The sequence below is a fragment of the Mucor velutinosus genome (genome assembly GCF_035048745.1).
Source record: "Mucor velutinosus strain NIH1002 chromosome Unknown tig00001572, whole genome shotgun sequence".
Classification (NCBI taxonomy): domain Eukaryota; kingdom Fungi; phylum Mucoromycota; class Mucoromycetes; order Mucorales; family Mucoraceae; genus Mucor; species Mucor velutinosus.
The window spans coordinates 137,959-156,569 of NW_027041898.1; the positions used below are offsets into that span (position 1 = coordinate 137,959).

Below are 18,611 nucleotides of genomic sequence, written 5' to 3' on the forward strand. Positions count from 1 at the left end.
AACAAACTGGTCTCAATTCCATCTCTATGGTTCAAAAGTACCTGGTGCTTTCAATCGTGGTTCTGGTGGTATCACTGCCTTTGTCTCTCCTTCCTGTCCCTTCACTGTCTCCCAACTACCTTCTTATAATCCGCACACTCTGTCTCTAAAGGTTGGCACCCTTACGGTTCATTGTGTTTACTTTCCTCCACCCTTATCATCTGATAAGGTGCTCTCGGCCCTTAGTTCACTACCTATGACTAGGGATACTATCCTCTGTGGCGATTTCAATGCTCGGTTGGGTTCTCTCACTGGTGATGCTATCTCCAATGCTCGTGGTAATGCTCTCAAACCTTGGTTTGATGAACATTGCTTGTCTGTGCTCAATGCGTCTTTGGCTTTTGGCGTTACGACGTACTCTTCTTTTCGGCAGCAGCAAGAATTGAGTAGTATCATTGATTTGTTTTTGACAAATATTGGTGATGTTGCTTTGGTGAATCCTCAACTGGTGGTTGAGTCTGATCTGTCTCTTGGTTCTGACCATCGATTGATGTCACTTACTTTCGGGTATGTGCCACCTCTCGATGACACTGTGGCTCCTGGTGATTCTGTTCTGGCTCCTCGGCGTCAATGGAAGCTCTCGAAATTGACGAAAGAGAAGCCTTTGGGCTTACTCCGTGAATCCTTTCGATCTTCTGTTGCTCCTCTGGTTGTTACTCTCTCTGGTTTGGTGTCTGCTCCTCCTGGTGTTCGTCCAGATATTGATGCACTCAACGATTCTTTGAATCAATGTTTGTATGAATCTCTGGATAGTTCTATTGGTGTAAAATCCGGTCGTCCTGGCCATTGGAAGAAGTACTGGACACAAGAAATTCAGGATGCTGCTACTGCACGCGATCGCTCATATAGTCAATGGAGGCATGCCTTTGGTATTGCCAAAATTGAAAAATGGTTCTTATACAAAGTTGCTCATCGCAAGTTTCGTTCCCTGGTACAAGCTGCAAAGCGAAGGTCCTGGCAACAATTCTGTACTGCCCTGGAGTGTGATTTCTCAAAAGCTACTGCTGCTATTAAGCGCATCAAGCGTAATAAAGAATCCTCTCCTACGTACAACCACCCTGATGGTCCTGCTGCTTCTGTCTCTGCTATGGGTTCTCATCTCGCTTCGGTGTATGATGGCTCTCTGCTTGCCACTGCTACTCGTCCTGCTGCTCCCCCCACTTTTGACTCTGTTCTGCCTTTTTGTGTGCCTGTGGATTTGTCACTGTTCGATGTTGATACTCTTGTATCTCATATTCGACGGCTCCCAACACATAAAGCTCCTGGTCCAGATCATATCAAGGCTGAGATGCTCAAGTCCTTGGTCTCTGAGATTGCTCCTGTCTTGTCGTTGCTCTTCAAATTGTGCTATCAATGGTCGTATACTCCTGCTCTCTGGCGTCATGCCCAAGTCTTCCCCATCTTCAAGAAAGGTGATGCTTCTGATCCCGCCAACTATAGGCCTATTTCTCTGACTTCTGTTGTGCGCAAACTGTTTGAGTTCTCTCTCATGCCTGAGCTGGATGCCCATTCTCCTGCCCTTGACATTGCCCAAGGTGGTTTCCGCCCTCAACGTAGTCCTCTGGATCAAGCCCTCTGCTTGCATGACTTGATGCATGATTACTTTGTTGCGCACCGTCGTCGTCCTGTTGTCGCTTTCTTGGATATCAAGTCAGCATATGACACAGTCGATCGTCGTGTTATCTGGTCTGCTTTGGCTGGTTCTAGTCTTCCTCGTGCTGTTCTGGGTCTGTTGATCAACATGTTTGATGATGTGTCTGTTTCTGTCTTGATTGCTAATCACAACTCGGTTGCTTTCTCTCCTGTTACTGGTGTTCTGCAAGGCTCAGTGCTCAGTCCCCACTTGTACTCGTTGTATATCAATTCTTTACCGAGTCTTTTGCGTTCTGGTGCTACTGGTGCTACTATGCTGCCTGTGCCTGGTGCTGATGCTCCTATTGCTATCAATAGTCTCATGTTCGCTGATGATGTGGCTGTCTTTGGTTCAAAGTCTGAGGTTCAGCGTATGTTGGATCTTGCTGCTGGTCATTCTGTCTCTCTTGGATATAGGTGGAAGCCTTCCAAATGCGCTGTGCTTGGTACTGCTGCTGCTCTTGCTGGTTCTCCTCTTGTACTATACAATGAAGCCCTGCCTGTCGTTGACGAATTTACATACCTTGGTATGCCATTCCGATACAAAGGCCTGCATGCTCCTGGTATTCTGTCTCTGCGTTCTGCTGGTGCTGTCAAGACCATGGCTCTGTTAAACTCTGTTGGTGTCAACCGCAATGGTTTCTCTTTGCTGCTCTCCTCTCGCTTGTACAGGACATTTATTCGTCCTAAGCTTGAATACGGTCTGGCCATCTCGCATCTCTCTGCTCGTGATTTCACTGCTCTGGATACTCTGCAAAACCGACTTGTTGGCATGTTTGTGGGTAGTACTTGGGTCAATGTCGCCAAGCACATTACCTGTCTTCCCAGTATCAAACATCGCTACAATGTCCTGGCTACCCGTTTTGCTCTGCGTGCTGATACTCTGCCTGACGATTGTCTGCTGGTTCTACTTCGTGCCCATTTGTACTATACAAGGTTGGATCGTTTTATATGTGAAAACCCTCTGTATCAGTCGCTGCCTGACCCTGTTCCTTCTTCTGCTGGCTTGCGCACTACCTTTGCTGCCTATTGGCAAGATCAGGTTGATCTCCAGCTCTCTGCTGCTGCTGTCACTGGTCGTCATACTTTGCTTCGTGCTTGTCGTCCTGACACCACAAGGCCTGATCCCATCCTCTATCTGCCTCTTGGTCGTATTGCCCGTAGTCGTTTGGTCCGTTGGCGCCTTGGTCGCTTCACAAACATGCGTGAGGAGTGCCCATGTATGTCACCTGCAGGTGTTCACATCTCTCGTGATCACTTTTTGTACTGCCGTGCTCTTGATCCTGACTTAATCGATGCCTTGCCGCCTGCTCCTCCTGGTGTGCACCGTATTGATCATGCTCTTAATTGCCTGCCAACCACTGCCTCTGCTGGTCCTCCTGCTTACTGGTCTGCTCTACTGAACCTACTGTATGCTATCGATTGCCTTGTGCATCCTCTGGCTGTCATTGCTCCGGATCCAGATCCAGCGTCTCTTTGGTACTCCAGTACTGATTGATCTGACAGGGATGAACATGTTCCATTGTTGTTTTCTACGTGCGGCTCCTCGGTGGTAAGTCATTATCAAAGTTCCCATCCGTTGGTTGTCCCTCGAGATCCTCAATGTGAGCACCACTAGTCTCCATGTCCTGCACTCTTGTCACTGCATTTTTTGTCCTTTTGAAAGTGCTCTGGAGGATTTTTTTAGTTACTTGTTATATATTTGTCCTTGAAATTAGGCTATGCTCCCATCGAGTGCCCACTAAATTTCATATAAATAAAAACCAATCTTAAACTGAGCTAAACGAGCATCTCTTTCCGTTTTTCATCACTTTTTCCACCTTGCCTCGGTAAAAAGTATTTCCTCACTATAAAAGCGGTTTATCTCGACAACAAACACTCCAACTAGCCTTCAGTTGTACCAGTTTACTTGCATTTAGTCAACGTACATTGTGTTATAACCTCCAGTTTGTTGGACATCTTTTTCATATTTTATTGAATCTCCAAAGTTTGATAGAATATTTTCAGCCATGCTCAACAATAATCAGCAATCTATGGATTTGAATCAGCTCATCCAAACTGTTCAAGAACAACAGCAACAGCTGGTCTCTCTTACCGAGCGAGTACAGCAACATGACAATCTCCTTGCTCGCCTGGACCTTTTGGAAAAGGAAAATGGAGAATTGAAAAATCAGTTACAGGCCAAGGACCTTGCAATTGAAAAATTACAGGGCCAACTCTCATCCCGCCGCACCAATCAAGGTGCTCAAGCCAGCTCTCAGGTAACACCACCCCAAGAGCTTGTTACTACTCACCAACCCGATGCTACTCAAGGTAGCTACGCATCTGCTGCCCGTAAAGGTGCTCAACATCGTGACCCTGCCCGTACTACCAAGCGACGTCTTGCTGCAGGTCGCATGTTCCAAACCACCACCACCAAAGGTCAACAAGGATACCAGTATGTGTATCTAGGCCGCTCTGGTAAAATCCTGCGCTCTGAGGTTCGTTACCAACTTCGCCGAGCTGGTATTGATACTGGCCGTGTGTTAGACATCTGTTTCCCTGCCACTGGCGTCATTGGCATCTTGCTCCACATCCAATATGTTGAGGAGTTTCTCGCTTGTATGCGCAAATGTGAAGCTGATCACATTGAAAACTTTCAACCCTTGGATCCCAACAACATTGCTGATCCCAAATATGCTGATCTTGCCATTGAAGAGCGTGAGCAATTGATCTATGAATTCACCAACACCCGTGCTCTGCAAACCCTCTCTTTCCTTCGTCCACTCAACGTTAGTGGTGTTGGCAAATACTTTGTCTCTGCTGGCTGGATCTCTCAAGAAGAGCTAGATATAGCCGTCTCTGAAGCTATCGGTCGTCTTGCCGAGAAGGAGCCCAAAAAGGCTAAATTCTTGTTCAAGCGTCAAAAGGAAGATCATGACAGCAATGGCTCTGCTATGGAACTCTAATGAGTAACATAGCTACTAGTCATACTCCCAATAACAACCCAGTCCACTCCTTTCAAGTCTCTCTCTCCCTTTGGAATGCCAATGGTCTACGTCAATCAACAGTACATGATGTTCTCCATCATGCTCAGAACACTCATGTACTGCTTGTCACTGAAACCTGGCTAACCTCTGGTTCTTTCCCTACTAACTGGTCTCAATTCCACCTCTATGGCTCTAAAGTACCTGGTGCATTTAACCGTGGTTCTGGTGGCATTACTGCCTTTGTCTCTCCTTCCTGTCCTTTCTCTGTCTCTCAACTTCCGTCTTACAATGCACACACTTTGTCCCTTAAGGTTGGCACCCTTACGGTTCATTGTGTGTATCTGCCTCCACCCTTATCTTCGGATAGGGTGCTCTCGCTTCTTCGCTCGTTACCCGTAACCAGTGATACCATCCTTTGTGGTGATTTCAATGCTCGCTTTGGATCTCTACTGGGTGATACTAATGCTAATCCTCGTGGTACCTCACTACTGCCATGGCTGGAGGAGTCCTCTTTATCCATTCTCAATGAGTCTTTAGCATTCGGTACACCCACATTCACAACTTTTCGACGTCAACAAGAGGTTCATAGCATCATTGATCTGTTTCTCACAAACATTGGCGAGGCTGCTCTGTTACATCCTCAACTGGTGGTTGAATCTGATTTGTCTCTTGGCTCTGATCATCGGTTGATGGTACTTACTTTCGAGTATGTGCCCCCTCCCGATGATACTCTTGGTTCTGGTAGCTCTGGTGGTTTGGCCCCTAGACGGCAATGGAAGCTCTCGAAATTGAGGAAAAAGCGGCCTTTGGGCTTGCTTCGTGAATCCTTTCGATCTTCTGTTGCTCCTTTGGTTGGTTCTCTCTCTGGTTTGGTGTCTGCTCCCCCTGGTGTTTGTCCAGATATTGATGCACTCAACGATTCTTTGAATCAATGTTTGTATGAATCTCTGGATAGCTCAATTGGTGTGAAATCTGGTCGTCCTGGCCACTGGAAAAAGTACTGGACACAGGAAATTGAGGATGCTGCTCGTGAAAGAGATACTATGTATAGTAGATGGGGGTGGGCAAGTCGTTTTGCCAAAGTCGAAACATGGAATCTCTATCAAGCTGCTCACAGGCGTTTTCGTTCTCTTGTACAAGCTGCTAAGCGTCGATCGTGGAATCAGTTTTGCTCTGATTTAGAAAAGGACTTTTCGAAAGCTACTGCTGCAATCAAGCGCATTAAAAGAAACAAGGAATGCTCTGCAACGTATAGTCATCCAGACGGTCCAACTGCCTCTGTCAACACAATGGCGTCTCATCTTGCCTCTGTCTATGATGGCTCCCTGTTGAATCATGCGTCTCGCCTTGCTGCTCCGTCCAATTTCTCTGATTTGCCTTATGATGTGTCCACCGCTGATTTGGGTCTATTTGATGCTGATACACTTGTCTCCCACATTAAGCGTTTGCCAAATGGAAAAGCTCCTGGTCCTGATCATTTGAAAGCTGAAATGCTGAAGGCTCTAGCATCTGACATTGCACCCGTATTGTCTCTGCTCTTTACACTCTGCTCTCAGTGGTCGTATACACCAGCTCTATGGCGACATGCTCAAGTCTTCCCCATTCACAAAAAGGGTGATGCCTCTGATCCAGCTAATTTTCGTCCAATTTCGCTTACTTCGGTGATGCGTAAATTGTTCGAATTCTCTCTGATGCCTGCTCTCGATGAACATTCGCCTGCACTTGATGTAGCTCAAGGTGGTTTTCGCCCACAGCGTAGTCCTCTGGATCAAGCCCTCTGTTTACATGACTTGATGCACGACTACTTCCTCACCCACCATCACTATCCTGTGGTTGCTTTCCTGGACATCAAATCAGCGTATGATACGGTGGATCGTCGAGTAATTTGGGATGCTCTCTCTCGTTCTTCTCTGCCTCGTTCAGTTCTCAGTTTGCTCATCCACATGTTCGATGATGTACTCGTGTCTGTGTTGATTGCAAATCACACCTCTGTTCCCTTTTCGCCTGCTACTGGCGTATTGCAGGGTTCAGTGCTCAGCCCTCACTTGTACTCTTTGTACATCAACTCTCTGCCTGCTCTTCTTCGTTCTGCTGTCAGTCGCGGTACTATGGTATCACCACCTGGGATGCCTAGTGTTTGCGTGAATAGCCTGCTCTTTGCTGATGATGTAGCCATATTTGGCTCTCGTACTGATGTGCAAACCATGTTGGATGTCGCTTCAGATCACTCGTTCTCTCTTGGCTACAGATGGAAACCATCAAAATGTGCTGTACTTTGTGCTCCCACTGCCTTTACTCGTCAACTATTGTCCCTATACGGTGAACCTCTTCCTGTGGTAGAGGAATTCATGTATCTTGGTATGCCGTTTAGATATAAAGGTCTGTATGCCCCTGGGATTCTCAATCTGCGTGCTTCTGGTGCTATCAAGACAATGGCATTGTTGAATTCGGTTGGTGTCAATCGAAATGGTTTTTCTCTGTTGCTTTGTGCTCGTCTGTATAAAAGCTTTATTCGACCCAAGCTGGAATACGGCTTAGCTATATCTCATCTCTCTTTCCGTGACTTCAAGGCTCTTGATGCTCTGCAAAATCGATTGGTTGGTATGTTTGTTGGTAGTACATGGTACAATGTTGCCAAACATTTGACCTGTATTCCCAGCATGAAGCATCGATATAATGTCCTGGCAACACGTTATGCTCTTCGTGCTGATACTCTTCCTGATGATTGCTTGTTGGTTCTGCTTCGTCGTGGTTTACGGTACACTCGTCTAGACAGATTTATTTGTCAAAACCCGTTGTATCTGACACTGCCTGATCCGCCGCCATTCACCACTGCTGGTCTTACTGAAGTCTTTGATTCGTATTGGCAAGATCAAGTGGATCGTCAACTTGCTACCGCTGCTGCTACTGGTGCTCAGACTCTCCTTCGTGCTTGTCGTCCGTCTGTCTCTCGTCCAGATCCCATTCTGTATCTGCCTATTGGTCGATCTGCTCGTAGTCGTCTTGTGCGGTGGCGTCTTGGACGTTTCACCAACATGCGTGAAGAATGTCCGTGCACTACCGGTGAGTTCATCTCCCGAGATCACTTTCTGACATGTCGTGCTCTGGATCATACTTTGTTTGATGCTTTGCCACCTGCTCCTCCTGGCATCCATCGCATTGATCATGCTCTGAACTGTCTTCCAGACAAGGCTTCAGCTGGTCCACCGTACTTTTGGTCTGCTTTGCTCCTTTTGTTGCATGCCATTGATTGCCTTGTGCATCCTCTGGCTGTGATCCCACCAGATCCAGATCCTGGATCGCTCTGGTTTTCTGCCCATTGATGAACGTTTGTTGTTTTTGCTTTCTCGGTGCGATGCCACGGTGGTAAGTAATTATCAAAGTTCCCATCCGTTGGTCATTCCTCCAGATCAAATCAACAATACCAGTATTCATGCCGTTCCTTTGCCACTACCACACTTTCCTTTTTCCCTTTTTCTTAGTTAGTGTCCCCATAAGGGTTTTTTGTACCTGCTACTCTTTTGTTTCTAGAATTCTAGGCTAATGCTCCCATCGAGTGCCCATTGAATTCATGTATATAATAAAAATCAACGTTAAACTGAGCTAAACGAGCGAGCATGGATGCTTGAATGGCTCACTTGGTTAGAGCTTCATGCGGAAGCAGTGAGTATGCCGAGAGGTCGTGGGTTCGAATCCCACCTTCGCATCCATATTTTCCGCCTTTCTAACCTGGCATGTTACTCGGTATTTGTGCTTGCACGTTTAGGTGTGCTGCGGTGCGTCTGGCCGGTTTCTACCTTGAGTCCTGTTCGTCTCCCCCGTCTTGCGGCGCGGCCATTGCCATTCCTCCCTCTGTTTCTCCTCCTCTCTGGTGGGTTTTGATGCCGTTTACTTTATTGGTCCCCTCCCTTTAGCAGCTTCCCTCAACCTTTAATTTAAAACATGCTTTTTCCCGCCGAATCACTGTTAGTCTTGCAACATATGATCATACCGATTCCGCAGTTGACTACAATTGTAAATAAATAAAATCCAATATTAAACTGAGCTAAACGAGCAGGCATCTCTTTCCGTTTTTCATCACTTTTTGCCACCCTCTCCGTAAAAAGTCTCCTTAGAATCACGAAAAACGCTATTTTCCCAACAATCAGCAACTCAATCAACTCCAAAACTATACCAGTATACTTGCCTTTAGTCTCTGTCTATTGTGTTATAGTTTCAAGTTTATTGAACATCTCCTTCATATTTTTTTGGATCTTCAACAATTTCTAAAAAAATAATCAGCAATATGCCCGAGTTTCAGCACCCAACTGATATGAATCAGGTTACTGTTATCATGCAACAGTTACAACAACAACTTGCCTCACTCTCTGAACGTGTTAATCAACATGATGGTATTTTGGCTCGTCTCGATGCTTTGGAAAAGGAAAACCAAGCCTTGAAAAAAATTTTACACGACAAGGATCTGGTCATTGAAAAATTGCAAGCCACGTCACAGGATTCTGTTACAAGCACCCCCATCAAGGGGGCATCTGGATCCACCACCTCTGCTACTGCCACCACTGATTCTGGTACTATTAGCTATTCTGCTATAGCTAAGAAGGCTGCACATCGCCCTGATCCAACTAAAGCTACTAAGAGAAAGTTGGCTGCCGGTCGTCTCTTCAAAACGTCTGCTACTAAGGGTCCCCAAGGATATCAATATGTATATATTGGTAGATCTGGCAAGACCTTACGCTCTGAAATTCGACGCACTCTCAAGGCCATTGGGGTGGATACTTCTCGTATCCTCGACATCAACTTCCCTGCCTCCGAAGCTATTGGTATTCTCTTGCATACCCAATATGTTGCTGAATTCTTGGCTCTGCTCCGTGCAAGTGAATCGGAAATATTGGAGGATTTTGACCCGTTGAATCCTGCTAATATTGCCGACCCAAAGTACGATGCCTACTCTGAACACGATCGAATGGATCTTATTGCTGAGATGGTCAATGCTCGCAGCGTAGATGCTCTGTCCCATATCCGCCCACTTAATGTGAGTAGTGTTGGCCGTTGGTTCCTGGATCTTGGATGGATAGGTCAAGCCGAACTGGACGAGGCTGTTGCTGGTGCTATGGACCGACTAAAGGAAAAAGACCCTAAAAAGGCTGCTTTCTTGTTCAAGCGTCGCCGTGATACTTCTACTGATTCTGAAATGGAGATCTAATGTCTCTTAACAATGAATCATGGTCTGGTAATTTGAATAATGTGTCTGTCCCCCCGGTTTTTGTCTCTCTCTCTCTTTGGAATGCGAATGGTCTTCGTCAAACAACAGTTCATGATGTTATTTCTCATATTGTTGATACTCATGTTCTGTTTGTCACTGAAACTTGGCTCACTTCTGGTTCCTATCCGATTGACTGGTCTCAATACCACTTGTATGGTTCAAAAGTACCTGGTGCTTTCAACCGTGGTTCTGGTGGTATCACTGCTTTTGTATCTCCTTCTTGCCCCTTTACGGTCTTCCAACTCCCTTCATACAATCCGCACACTCTGTCTCTCAAGGTTGGCACCCTAACGGTTCATTGTGTTTACTTTCCTCCACCCTTATCCTCTGATAGGGTGCTCTCGGCCCTCAGCTCATTACCTATGACTAGGGATACTATTCTCTGCGGTGATTTCAATGCTCAGTTGGGTCCTCTGACTGGTGATGCTATCTCCAATGCTCGTGGTAATGCTCTCAAACCTTGGTTTGACGAACATTGCTTATCTGTGCTTAATGCGTCTTTGGCTTTTGGTGTCAAGACTTATTCTTCTTTTCGGCAGCAGCAAGAATTGAGTAGCATTATCGATTTGTTTCTGACAAATATTGGTGATGTTGCTTTGGTGAATCCTCAACTGGTGGTTGAGTCTGATCTGTCTCTTGGTTCTGACCATCGATTGATGTCACTTACTTTCGGGTATGTGCCACCTCTCGATGACACTGTGGCTCCTGGTGATTCTGTTCTGGCTCCTCGGCGTCAATGGAAGCTCTCGAAATTGACGAAAGAGAAGCCTTTGGGCTTACTCCGTGAATCCTTTCGATCTTCTGTTGCTCCTCTGGTTGGTACTCTTTCTGGTTTGGTGTCTGCTCCTCCTGGTGTTCGTCCAGATATTGATGCACTCAACGATTCTTTGAATCAATGTTTGTATGAATCTCTGGATAGTTCTATTGGTGTGAAATCTGGTCGTCCTGGCCATTGGAAGAAATACTGGACGCAAGAGATCCAAGACGCTGCTACTGAACGGGATCGTCTCTACAGTCGATGGCGGTATGCCCTTGGGTATACTAAGATTGATTGTTGGGTCTTATACAAGCAAGCTCATCGCCGTTTTCGCTCTCTGGTACAGTCTGCTAAGCGCAAGTCCTGGCATAAGTTCTGTGGTGCTCTGGAAAGAGACTTCTCAAAAGCTACTGCTGCTATAAAACGCATCAAGCGCAATAAAGAGTCTTCACCTACGTACAGTCACCCAGATGGTCCTGCTGCTTCTGTTGCTACTATGGGCTCTCATTTGGCTACGGTCTACGAAGGTGCTCTGTTAAATACTGCTTCTCGTCCTGCTCCTGTCACCCCTATGGTCTCTGACTTGCCTTTCTGTCTCCCTGCGGACATGTCTCTGTTTGATACTGATACCTTGGTACTGTGTATTAAACGTCTGCCGACTCACAAAGCTCCTGGTCCTGACCATATCAAGGCTGAGATGTTAAAAGCTCTGACCTCAGAAATTGCCCCAGTGCTCTCTCTGCTGTTTCACCTCTGCTATCAATGGTCTTATACTCCTGGTTTATGACGCCAAGCCCAGGTGTTTCCGATTTTCAAGAAGGGTGATGCTTCCGATCCTGGTAATTATCGACCAATTTCGCTCACTTCGGTGGTGCGTAAGTTGTTTGAGTTCTGTCTCATGCCGGCTCTGGATGAACACTCCCCTGCTCTGGATATTGCTCAAGGTGGCTTCCGTCCCCAACGTAGTCCTCTGGATCAAGCCCTCTGCTTGCATGACTTGATGCATGATTACTTTCTGACTCACCGTCGCTATCCTGTGGTGGCTTTCTTGGATATCAAGTCTGCTTATGATACTGTCGATCGTAGGGTTATATGGCAAGCCCTGTCTGGTTCTACACTTCCTCGTCCTGTTCTGGGTCTTTTGATGAACATGTTTGACGATGTCTCAGTCTCAGTCTTGATTGCTAATCATACCTCTGCTGCTTTCTCTCCTGTTACTGGTGTACTTCAAGGCTCAGTACTCAGTCCTCATTTGTATTCGTTGTATATCAACTCCTTACCGAATCTTTTGCGTTCTGTTGATACTGGTGCTACGATGGTCAGTCCTCCTGGTGCTAGTCGTCCTATTGCCATCAATAGATTGCTCTTTGCCGATGATGTTGCTATCTTTGGGTCTTTGTCTGGTGTCCAGTCTATGTTGGATCTTGCTGCTGAACACTCTGTCTGTCTTGGTTATAGGTGGAAGCCATCTAAATGTGCTGTGCTCGGTTCTCCTGCTGCCCTCTCTGATGCTCGTCTTACTCTCTACAATGAGCCGCTGCCGGTGGTAGATGAGTTTGTGTACCTTGGTATGCCATTTCGATATAAAGGGCTACATGCTCCTAGTATCTTGTCTCTGCGGTCCGCTGGTGCTGTCAAGGTTATGGCTTTGCTGAACTCTGTTGGTGTCAACCGTAATGGTTTCTCTCTGCTGCTCTGTTCTCGTCTGTACAAGGCTTTCGTTAGACCCAAGATTGAGTATGGCCTCGCTATATCTCATCTTGACTATCGTACCTTTGAGGCTCTTGACAAGCTCCAAAACCGGCTGGTTGGTATGTTCGTGGGTGGTTCCTGGTTCAACGTTGCTAAGCACATTACCTGTCTCCCTTCAATGAAACATCGGTATAATGTCTTGGCAACTAGGTATGCTCTTCGTTCTGCTACTCTACCTGAGGATAGTCTTGTGGTGATTCTTCGTGGTGCTCTGTCGTACACTCGACTGGATCGGTACATCTGTGAAAACAGTTTGTATAGATCTCTGCCTGACCCTGTCCCTTCATTTGCTGGTCTCAAGGCTCACTTCTCTGACTTCTGGCAAGATCAGGTTGACCAACAACTGGCTGCTGCTACTACTACTGGTAAACATGTTCTGCTTCGTGCGTGCCGTCCTTCTGTCTCTCGCCCTGATCCCATACTGTACTTACCTATTGGTCGATCGGCTCGTAGTCGTTTGGTTCGTTGGCGTCTTGGTCGTTTTGCAAACATGCGTGAGGAATGTCCCTGCATGGATGGATCTTTCATCTCTCGAAATCACTTCCCTCAATGTCGTGCTTTGGATCGTGATCTGTGGGATGCTCTGCCTGCTGCTCCTCCTGGTGTACATGTCATTGACAATGCCCTGAACATGCTGCCTATAAGTGGTTCTGCTGGTCCTCCAGTATACTGGTCTGCGTTACTATCTTTGCTTCATGCAATCGACTGTCTGGTCCACCCTTTGGCTACTATCGCCCCTGATCCTGATCCCGGATCATTGTGGTTCTATCCTCCCTCTCATGGCTAACTGAGATGAACGTTTGGCCGATTGTTTTCTTTGTGCGGTGCCTCGGTGGTAAGTCAAATCAAAGTTCCCATCCGTTGGTTCATCCCTCAAGATCAATCGTGCCACTACAAGTAGTCTTCTGCTCTTTTACTGCCATCTCAAACTTTTTTCCTCATCTTTTCCGTTGTCTCTGTTGAGGTTTTCTTTCTTTAGTCTATATAGTTACTAGTTTTATGGCATATGCTCATACCGAGTGCCCAATTATAAAACATTGTATATAAATAAAAACAATCTTTAAACTGAGCTAAACGAGCACCTTTCTTTCCGCTAACCAATTTTTTTAATACATTGAAGCCCAGTAATATTGAAAAAATTGACCCAACTCTACAAATCCATACAATACATAGCAAGAACACCATTCCAGACGACACCAAAGTAAACCAGGCATTAAGCTCTGCGTCCTCTCTTTCTCCAGGTCAAAAACGGCCAAGTTCCTCAAGATCTCCACCTTTTTTCGCTGTAGATTTCACTCAACAGTTAAAAACAAAGAAAATGACACTCTCTCCAACCTCTCAGCACCATCATCCACAAACATCAGTTGATATCATCAGCATTTCAACTGATTTTGGAACAACAACTCCTCCATCTGCCTCTCCAGCGAGTGAACAGCAACTTTCAACCTTTATGATTGAGGTTCGAAATCGCTTAGCTCGTCTGGAAACCGCCCATGTCGAAATTGAGCGGTTAAAAACAGCCCTGGCAGAGTCTGAGGCTGCTCGTCACGCTCTCAAAGCCCAACTTGCAGCTGCTACTGGTACTACAACTAGCCTGGCTCCCAAACCATCATCATCCCACCCACCTCCTGCTACTACTACCACCACAACAGCATCAGCATCAACTACATGCACCAATGCTACCTCTGCCACCATTTTGTCTCCAGGAAATCAACCATCTTTTGCTGCCGTCGTTGCATCTAATACAGGTGCAAAGCGTAAGAAGAAGCCTGCTGCTCGTCCTCCTCCATCTGCCACCAAGGCATCCGCTACTCTTGCTCGTCTTTTTGCTCCTCAAAGTGATATACCATCTGGTTATCAATTTGTGTACTATGCTACTCCTGTCCGCCGTCGTCTTTCTGAGCTGCGTCGCCTTGTTCAAGGCGTAGGATTGAATAACTCTCGTGTGCTGGATATTCAATATCCTGTACAGAATGTGATTTCTTTCCTTGTTCACAACGACTATGTTCTCACCCTCACCAAAGCCATGCATCTCCATGGTCGTGGCTGTTCTCCGTTGGTTGACTTTGATCCATGTGATCCAGTCAATCTCAAAGATCCCAAATTTGCTTCTCTCTCTCCTGATCTGCGTGTCCAAAAGGCCATTGAGGTTGAAAACCTTCGCTGTCTTCGTTCTCTGTCTTTTGTCCGTCGTTCTGTCCGTGTTTCTGTTGCTCGTTCTTTTCTTTTGTATGATCGCATCAACCAAGCCCAATTTGATGCCATTTTGAAAGAAGAAATGCTTGCTCGTTCCTCCTCCTCTGCTGCTGCTAAACCACCATCTCGATCCTCTGATCAAGAGCGTTTAGCCAAGAAACAACGTTTGAGTTATCTTGGCTACCTTTTGCATCATGATGCTGAAACTGCCTCTCTCTTGGCTTATGCTGTCTCCCCAACTCTCTCTGCTACCAAGGATTTTGAAATGTCAGAGTCTTCTGATAACTGATTGACACCTTGTTGTTGAAATCGTTTTGCTCTCTCATTCCCACTCTCATTGTTTCTGTTTCTGCTGCCTTTGTGGTAGTGTCTGTATTCACTTTGTCCTCCTTCTCTGCTTCTTTCTCGTTTGGTCCTTGTCTCTCTACTCATTTTGCTATATGCAAATGCCTCGTTTTCTCCTTTTTTTTCTTGCTTTTTTTGTGCCACTGAGGTCTGTGGGTTTATTTTGTCTGTGCTGCTGTCTGAACATCGAGGTATCCTCAATTGCATGTCTCATACACCATAGCTTCTTATTCTCTACCCTTTTATCTCACTTGTTTTACTTCTTTTTCCTGCCTGTACTTCTTTTTTACCAGTTTAATTTTTAGTTTAGGACCTTTCCCTTTTCTGGACACTTGCATGTTGTTCCTGCATGGAGATCAAACTATCAATTTAAGCTTTTTTGCTGTACGTCGCTTCTCAGGACTTGCAACTAATGATCCAAAGATCGCATGCATATAAGTCTATATTTTTTACATTGCTAATTCATTGTAATCAATAAACAACCATAAATTTTCGCCTGAGCTAAACGAGCAATTTGATAATATTGGAAGCAAATTGCCAAATATATCTGTACTACATTTTTTGTTTGTCATCGCTGTAGCAATTTTTTGATTTAATATCCTTTCTGCAGGTAAATGGTAGGTTTTCAAGAACTCTGTAGACTGAAAAACAGATGCTTTTGAAAATTTTAAAGTTGAACTATGTTTTGAATGATATATAGATATTTTTGAATATTTTCAAAGAAATTGAAGCGGCAAATAGCCAAATAACTGCCTTATAATATACACTATCCAGCAAGATAAGATGTACACTTTGCCGCTGTTTTTATTCTACTACTACCCTACAAAAGGTTGTCGTGCGCCACCAAACGCTGCCGATTTCTAACTTGACGACAAATGTAGATTCATGAATGGAGGACATTTACCGTAGATATTCAGCAATTTATTATCAAATATTAGCCAGTGTTATTAAGAAGTCTGCTTTCTACAATAGTAGATATTAGGAGAATGGTTGACGAGTCCGAGCAAAGTATACTTTGTTATATTTTTAGATTTAAGTAGCAGCACATCTTTTAAACCTTTACCACACTACAATGAAGAAGCAAGGTATAACCAAGCGATCTTAGATAATACAGTCTTTTACAACTACTCATCTATTGATTCATTGCTTTTGTTTACTTGTAACTAATTGGAGTTCACAGTTTTTATGTGAAATGTGCAGCAAGTGTACCTTAAACCCTTCTAGTTAGGGCTGTTTCAAGTCATCTTGAAAATTTTCTGACTCAAGACTGTCAATCTAGACAAAGCGCTGCAACAAATTACTAGTTGGATGACCTCTCCCGGTTACATCTGTCTGAAATTAATGAAGATCATACAATTACAAATTTCTCAACAATTAGGTATTACGCATCAGTGGCAAGACATTGGAGTGAAAAATACACCACAAAAAACAAAAATTCTTTTCTAGATATCTATATGAGCAATTCTCGAAAGAAATAGTTCATGAGATAATCAACATTGGAGATGCTATTTTTAAGCGGGGGAATATACATACTTTAAATTGCAAACCTTATTTTTCTTGAATAAAGCAAGCTACAATTGTCTAGTCTTAACAACAAGATTCTTCAACATGTCAGGTATCTATTGATAACTTAAAACCAACAAGTTAATATGGCCCTTTTCGTACGCTCTAATTTTTAAAATGCTCGGTCAAATGCATACTGTTAAGCACAAAGAATAAAAGGATTATTATTTGTAGCTTATAAAAAATGTTCGATATTATAAAAACAAAAAAAGACTTATTTGAATAAGATCAGACACAAAAACTGAAGATTTATTGATGAGGACAACAAGAGTTATTCTATTTATATTAATTTCTGAATGCCAAGGTAGCAATTTATCTTGTACAACGCTTATCACATCTGGTGAACCTCAGTATTTAGATAGCTGAGATGCACTTCAATTATCATAGCTTGTCCATGTTGTTGCACAACATAGGCATATCTACCCATCAAGAATACCTTAATCTTTATAGACAGTTGTAGCCCTTCTGGCACAACACATACATGTGTGGTGTACACATGCAAAAGCTCAACGGGGCTTCAATTTCTATTGTTCTGAATGATGATCCATGGTGTAATGAAATAGCCACCCAAACGCAACTTAATTGAAAACCAAAGTTCATCAAATAGCACTCATTCAAATTCATGCTATTTGGATCTATTAATGAAAGCGCTCAAATGTACATCAAAAACCCATTTAAAAATACTAAAGTAAAGATACACGCTTATATCGCACATCGTGTGAATGAATCACTCCTGATCACAGTGTATTCAATCACACCCATGATGGTCGTAATAGGTGATGGTATCTTTATCCAAATAGAATTAAATCAATAACAAGCATATTCAAATATGACAACTATGCCCTGCTGCCATAGTTGCACAATATCCCAGATAAAGGATTCCATGCTTCAATAACAAACATCACACTTTAAACCATCAAGGTTACATTAAATCATGCTATGACGATAGCTCACCCAAGCCCATCAAGGTTACTCAAATCGACCCTTATGGCCAGTGCTCCTGCATTGACTACCACTTTAAATCAAACATCAACAACATTTGCCAGATATCGCAATAGCAGCACCTATTGCTCTCTATCATCACTAATCCTACAAGCCAGATGCAAATGTATAAATACTCTTCTTTTTTTTACTCAATTCGAGGATCTTCAGTTCATTTTATACACAAAATAAAATACAGTTGATTTCTATTGTATTTTACCTTTGCTTTATTTTTTTTGTGAAATCCATTAAACCTGATTTCACTGCACATGGGATTCCGAAATCTATCGACCTTAAAAATACGCATTTCTTAATAATAACTACCCCTTCAAGCTTATATGAAACTTGTAGAGAATTTAAAGGAAAATACAATGGTATTTATATCAAGTCCCTGGTGTACACTCTTCATCTGATATTTGGTACGATTGTTTTTGCAATTTTTTGACTGTTTTCTAAAGGTTAATCACTATCTGTCATCAAAACATTTTGTTAAGCATTATTAAACATTGTAAACCAAAAAATTTCCTATCGAATGAGCTATTGCTGGAAGCTCTGGCATGACTCTATCATGAAATATTGACAATATTGTCCTGACCAAAAAAAGGTCACCCAATTTTTTCGTTTGCTATCACAGGCATATTTTTAAGAAAAAACCGATTTTGCATGATACTCTTTTTTTGACCATATCTCGACAAATACTCACTGAATTCGCACAAGAAAAAGACTATTCGATAGCGCTGCGTTATATCCATTATAATATAATGGTTTTAAGTACCAGGTGTACGTTCCCTTCATAAATTTGCTCAAAATCATATATTTTATGAGCTACAAGCAGGGGATATTCAACTTTTTATTTATTTATCTATAATAATTATACCATCATATAGAGAATTGAAAAAGAGACAAAAGTTATTAAGCTTGAAGCTCTCGTTCACTTAGTAAAGTCCAGCGGTATGGCCCTTTGAAAATTGATCATTTTGGCTATTTTTCCTCATTACTCATCAACATCGCTCTCAACAAGCCCAAATAAAACACGCTCTAATCAAACAAAGTGCCCTCTACAACTCTTACTAGACATTCAATCAACATTCATATAATAATTCAATGACTTTTA

The 18,611-nt window shown here is 43.8% G+C and overlaps 5 protein-coding genes across 5 annotated transcripts; all 5 read left to right on the top strand.

The window, feature by feature from the left end:
* Positions 1-235: 235 nt before the first annotated feature.
* On the top strand, positions 236-3,169 carry ATC70_013090 (uncharacterized protein; the record flags this gene model as incomplete). Its single annotated transcript, XM_064832256.1, has 1 exon — positions 236-3,169. The coding sequence occupies one exon, from the start codon at positions 236-238 to the stop codon at positions 3,167-3,169; it is 2,934 nt and encodes a 977-aa protein (XP_064687811.1).
* Positions 3,170-3,680: 511 nt separating this feature from the next.
* Positions 3,681-7,963, top strand: KIC1 (kinase that interacts with cdc31p; the record flags this gene model as incomplete). The annotated part of the gene is made up of 2 exons (XM_064832257.1): positions 3,681-4,572; positions 4,632-7,963. The coding sequence occupies 2 exons, from the start codon at positions 3,681-3,683 to the stop codon at positions 7,961-7,963; spliced, it is 4,224 nt and encodes a 1,407-aa protein (XP_064687812.1).
* Positions 7,964-8,925: 962 nt separating this feature from the next.
* Positions 8,926-9,843, top strand: ATC70_013092 (uncharacterized protein; the record flags this gene model as incomplete). The annotated part of the gene is made up of 1 exon (XM_064832258.1): positions 8,926-9,843. The coding sequence occupies one exon, from the start codon at positions 8,926-8,928 to the stop codon at positions 9,841-9,843; it is 918 nt and encodes a 305-aa protein (XP_064687813.1).
* Positions 9,844-10,265: 422 nt separating this feature from the next.
* On the top strand, positions 10,266-13,199 carry ATC70_013093 (uncharacterized protein; the record flags this gene model as incomplete). The annotated part of the gene is made up of 2 exons (XM_064832259.1): positions 10,266-11,390; positions 11,460-13,199. 2 exons carry the CDS (start codon positions 10,266-10,268, stop codon positions 13,197-13,199), a joined length of 2,865 nt encoding a protein of 954 aa, XP_064687814.1.
* Positions 13,200-13,730: 531 nt separating this feature from the next.
* On the top strand, positions 13,731-14,897 carry ATC70_013094 (uncharacterized protein; the record flags this gene model as incomplete). Its single annotated transcript, XM_064832260.1, has 1 exon — positions 13,731-14,897. The coding sequence occupies one exon, from the start codon at positions 13,731-13,733 to the stop codon at positions 14,895-14,897; it is 1,167 nt and encodes a 388-aa protein (XP_064687815.1).
* Positions 14,898-18,611: the final 3,714 nt, after the last annotated feature.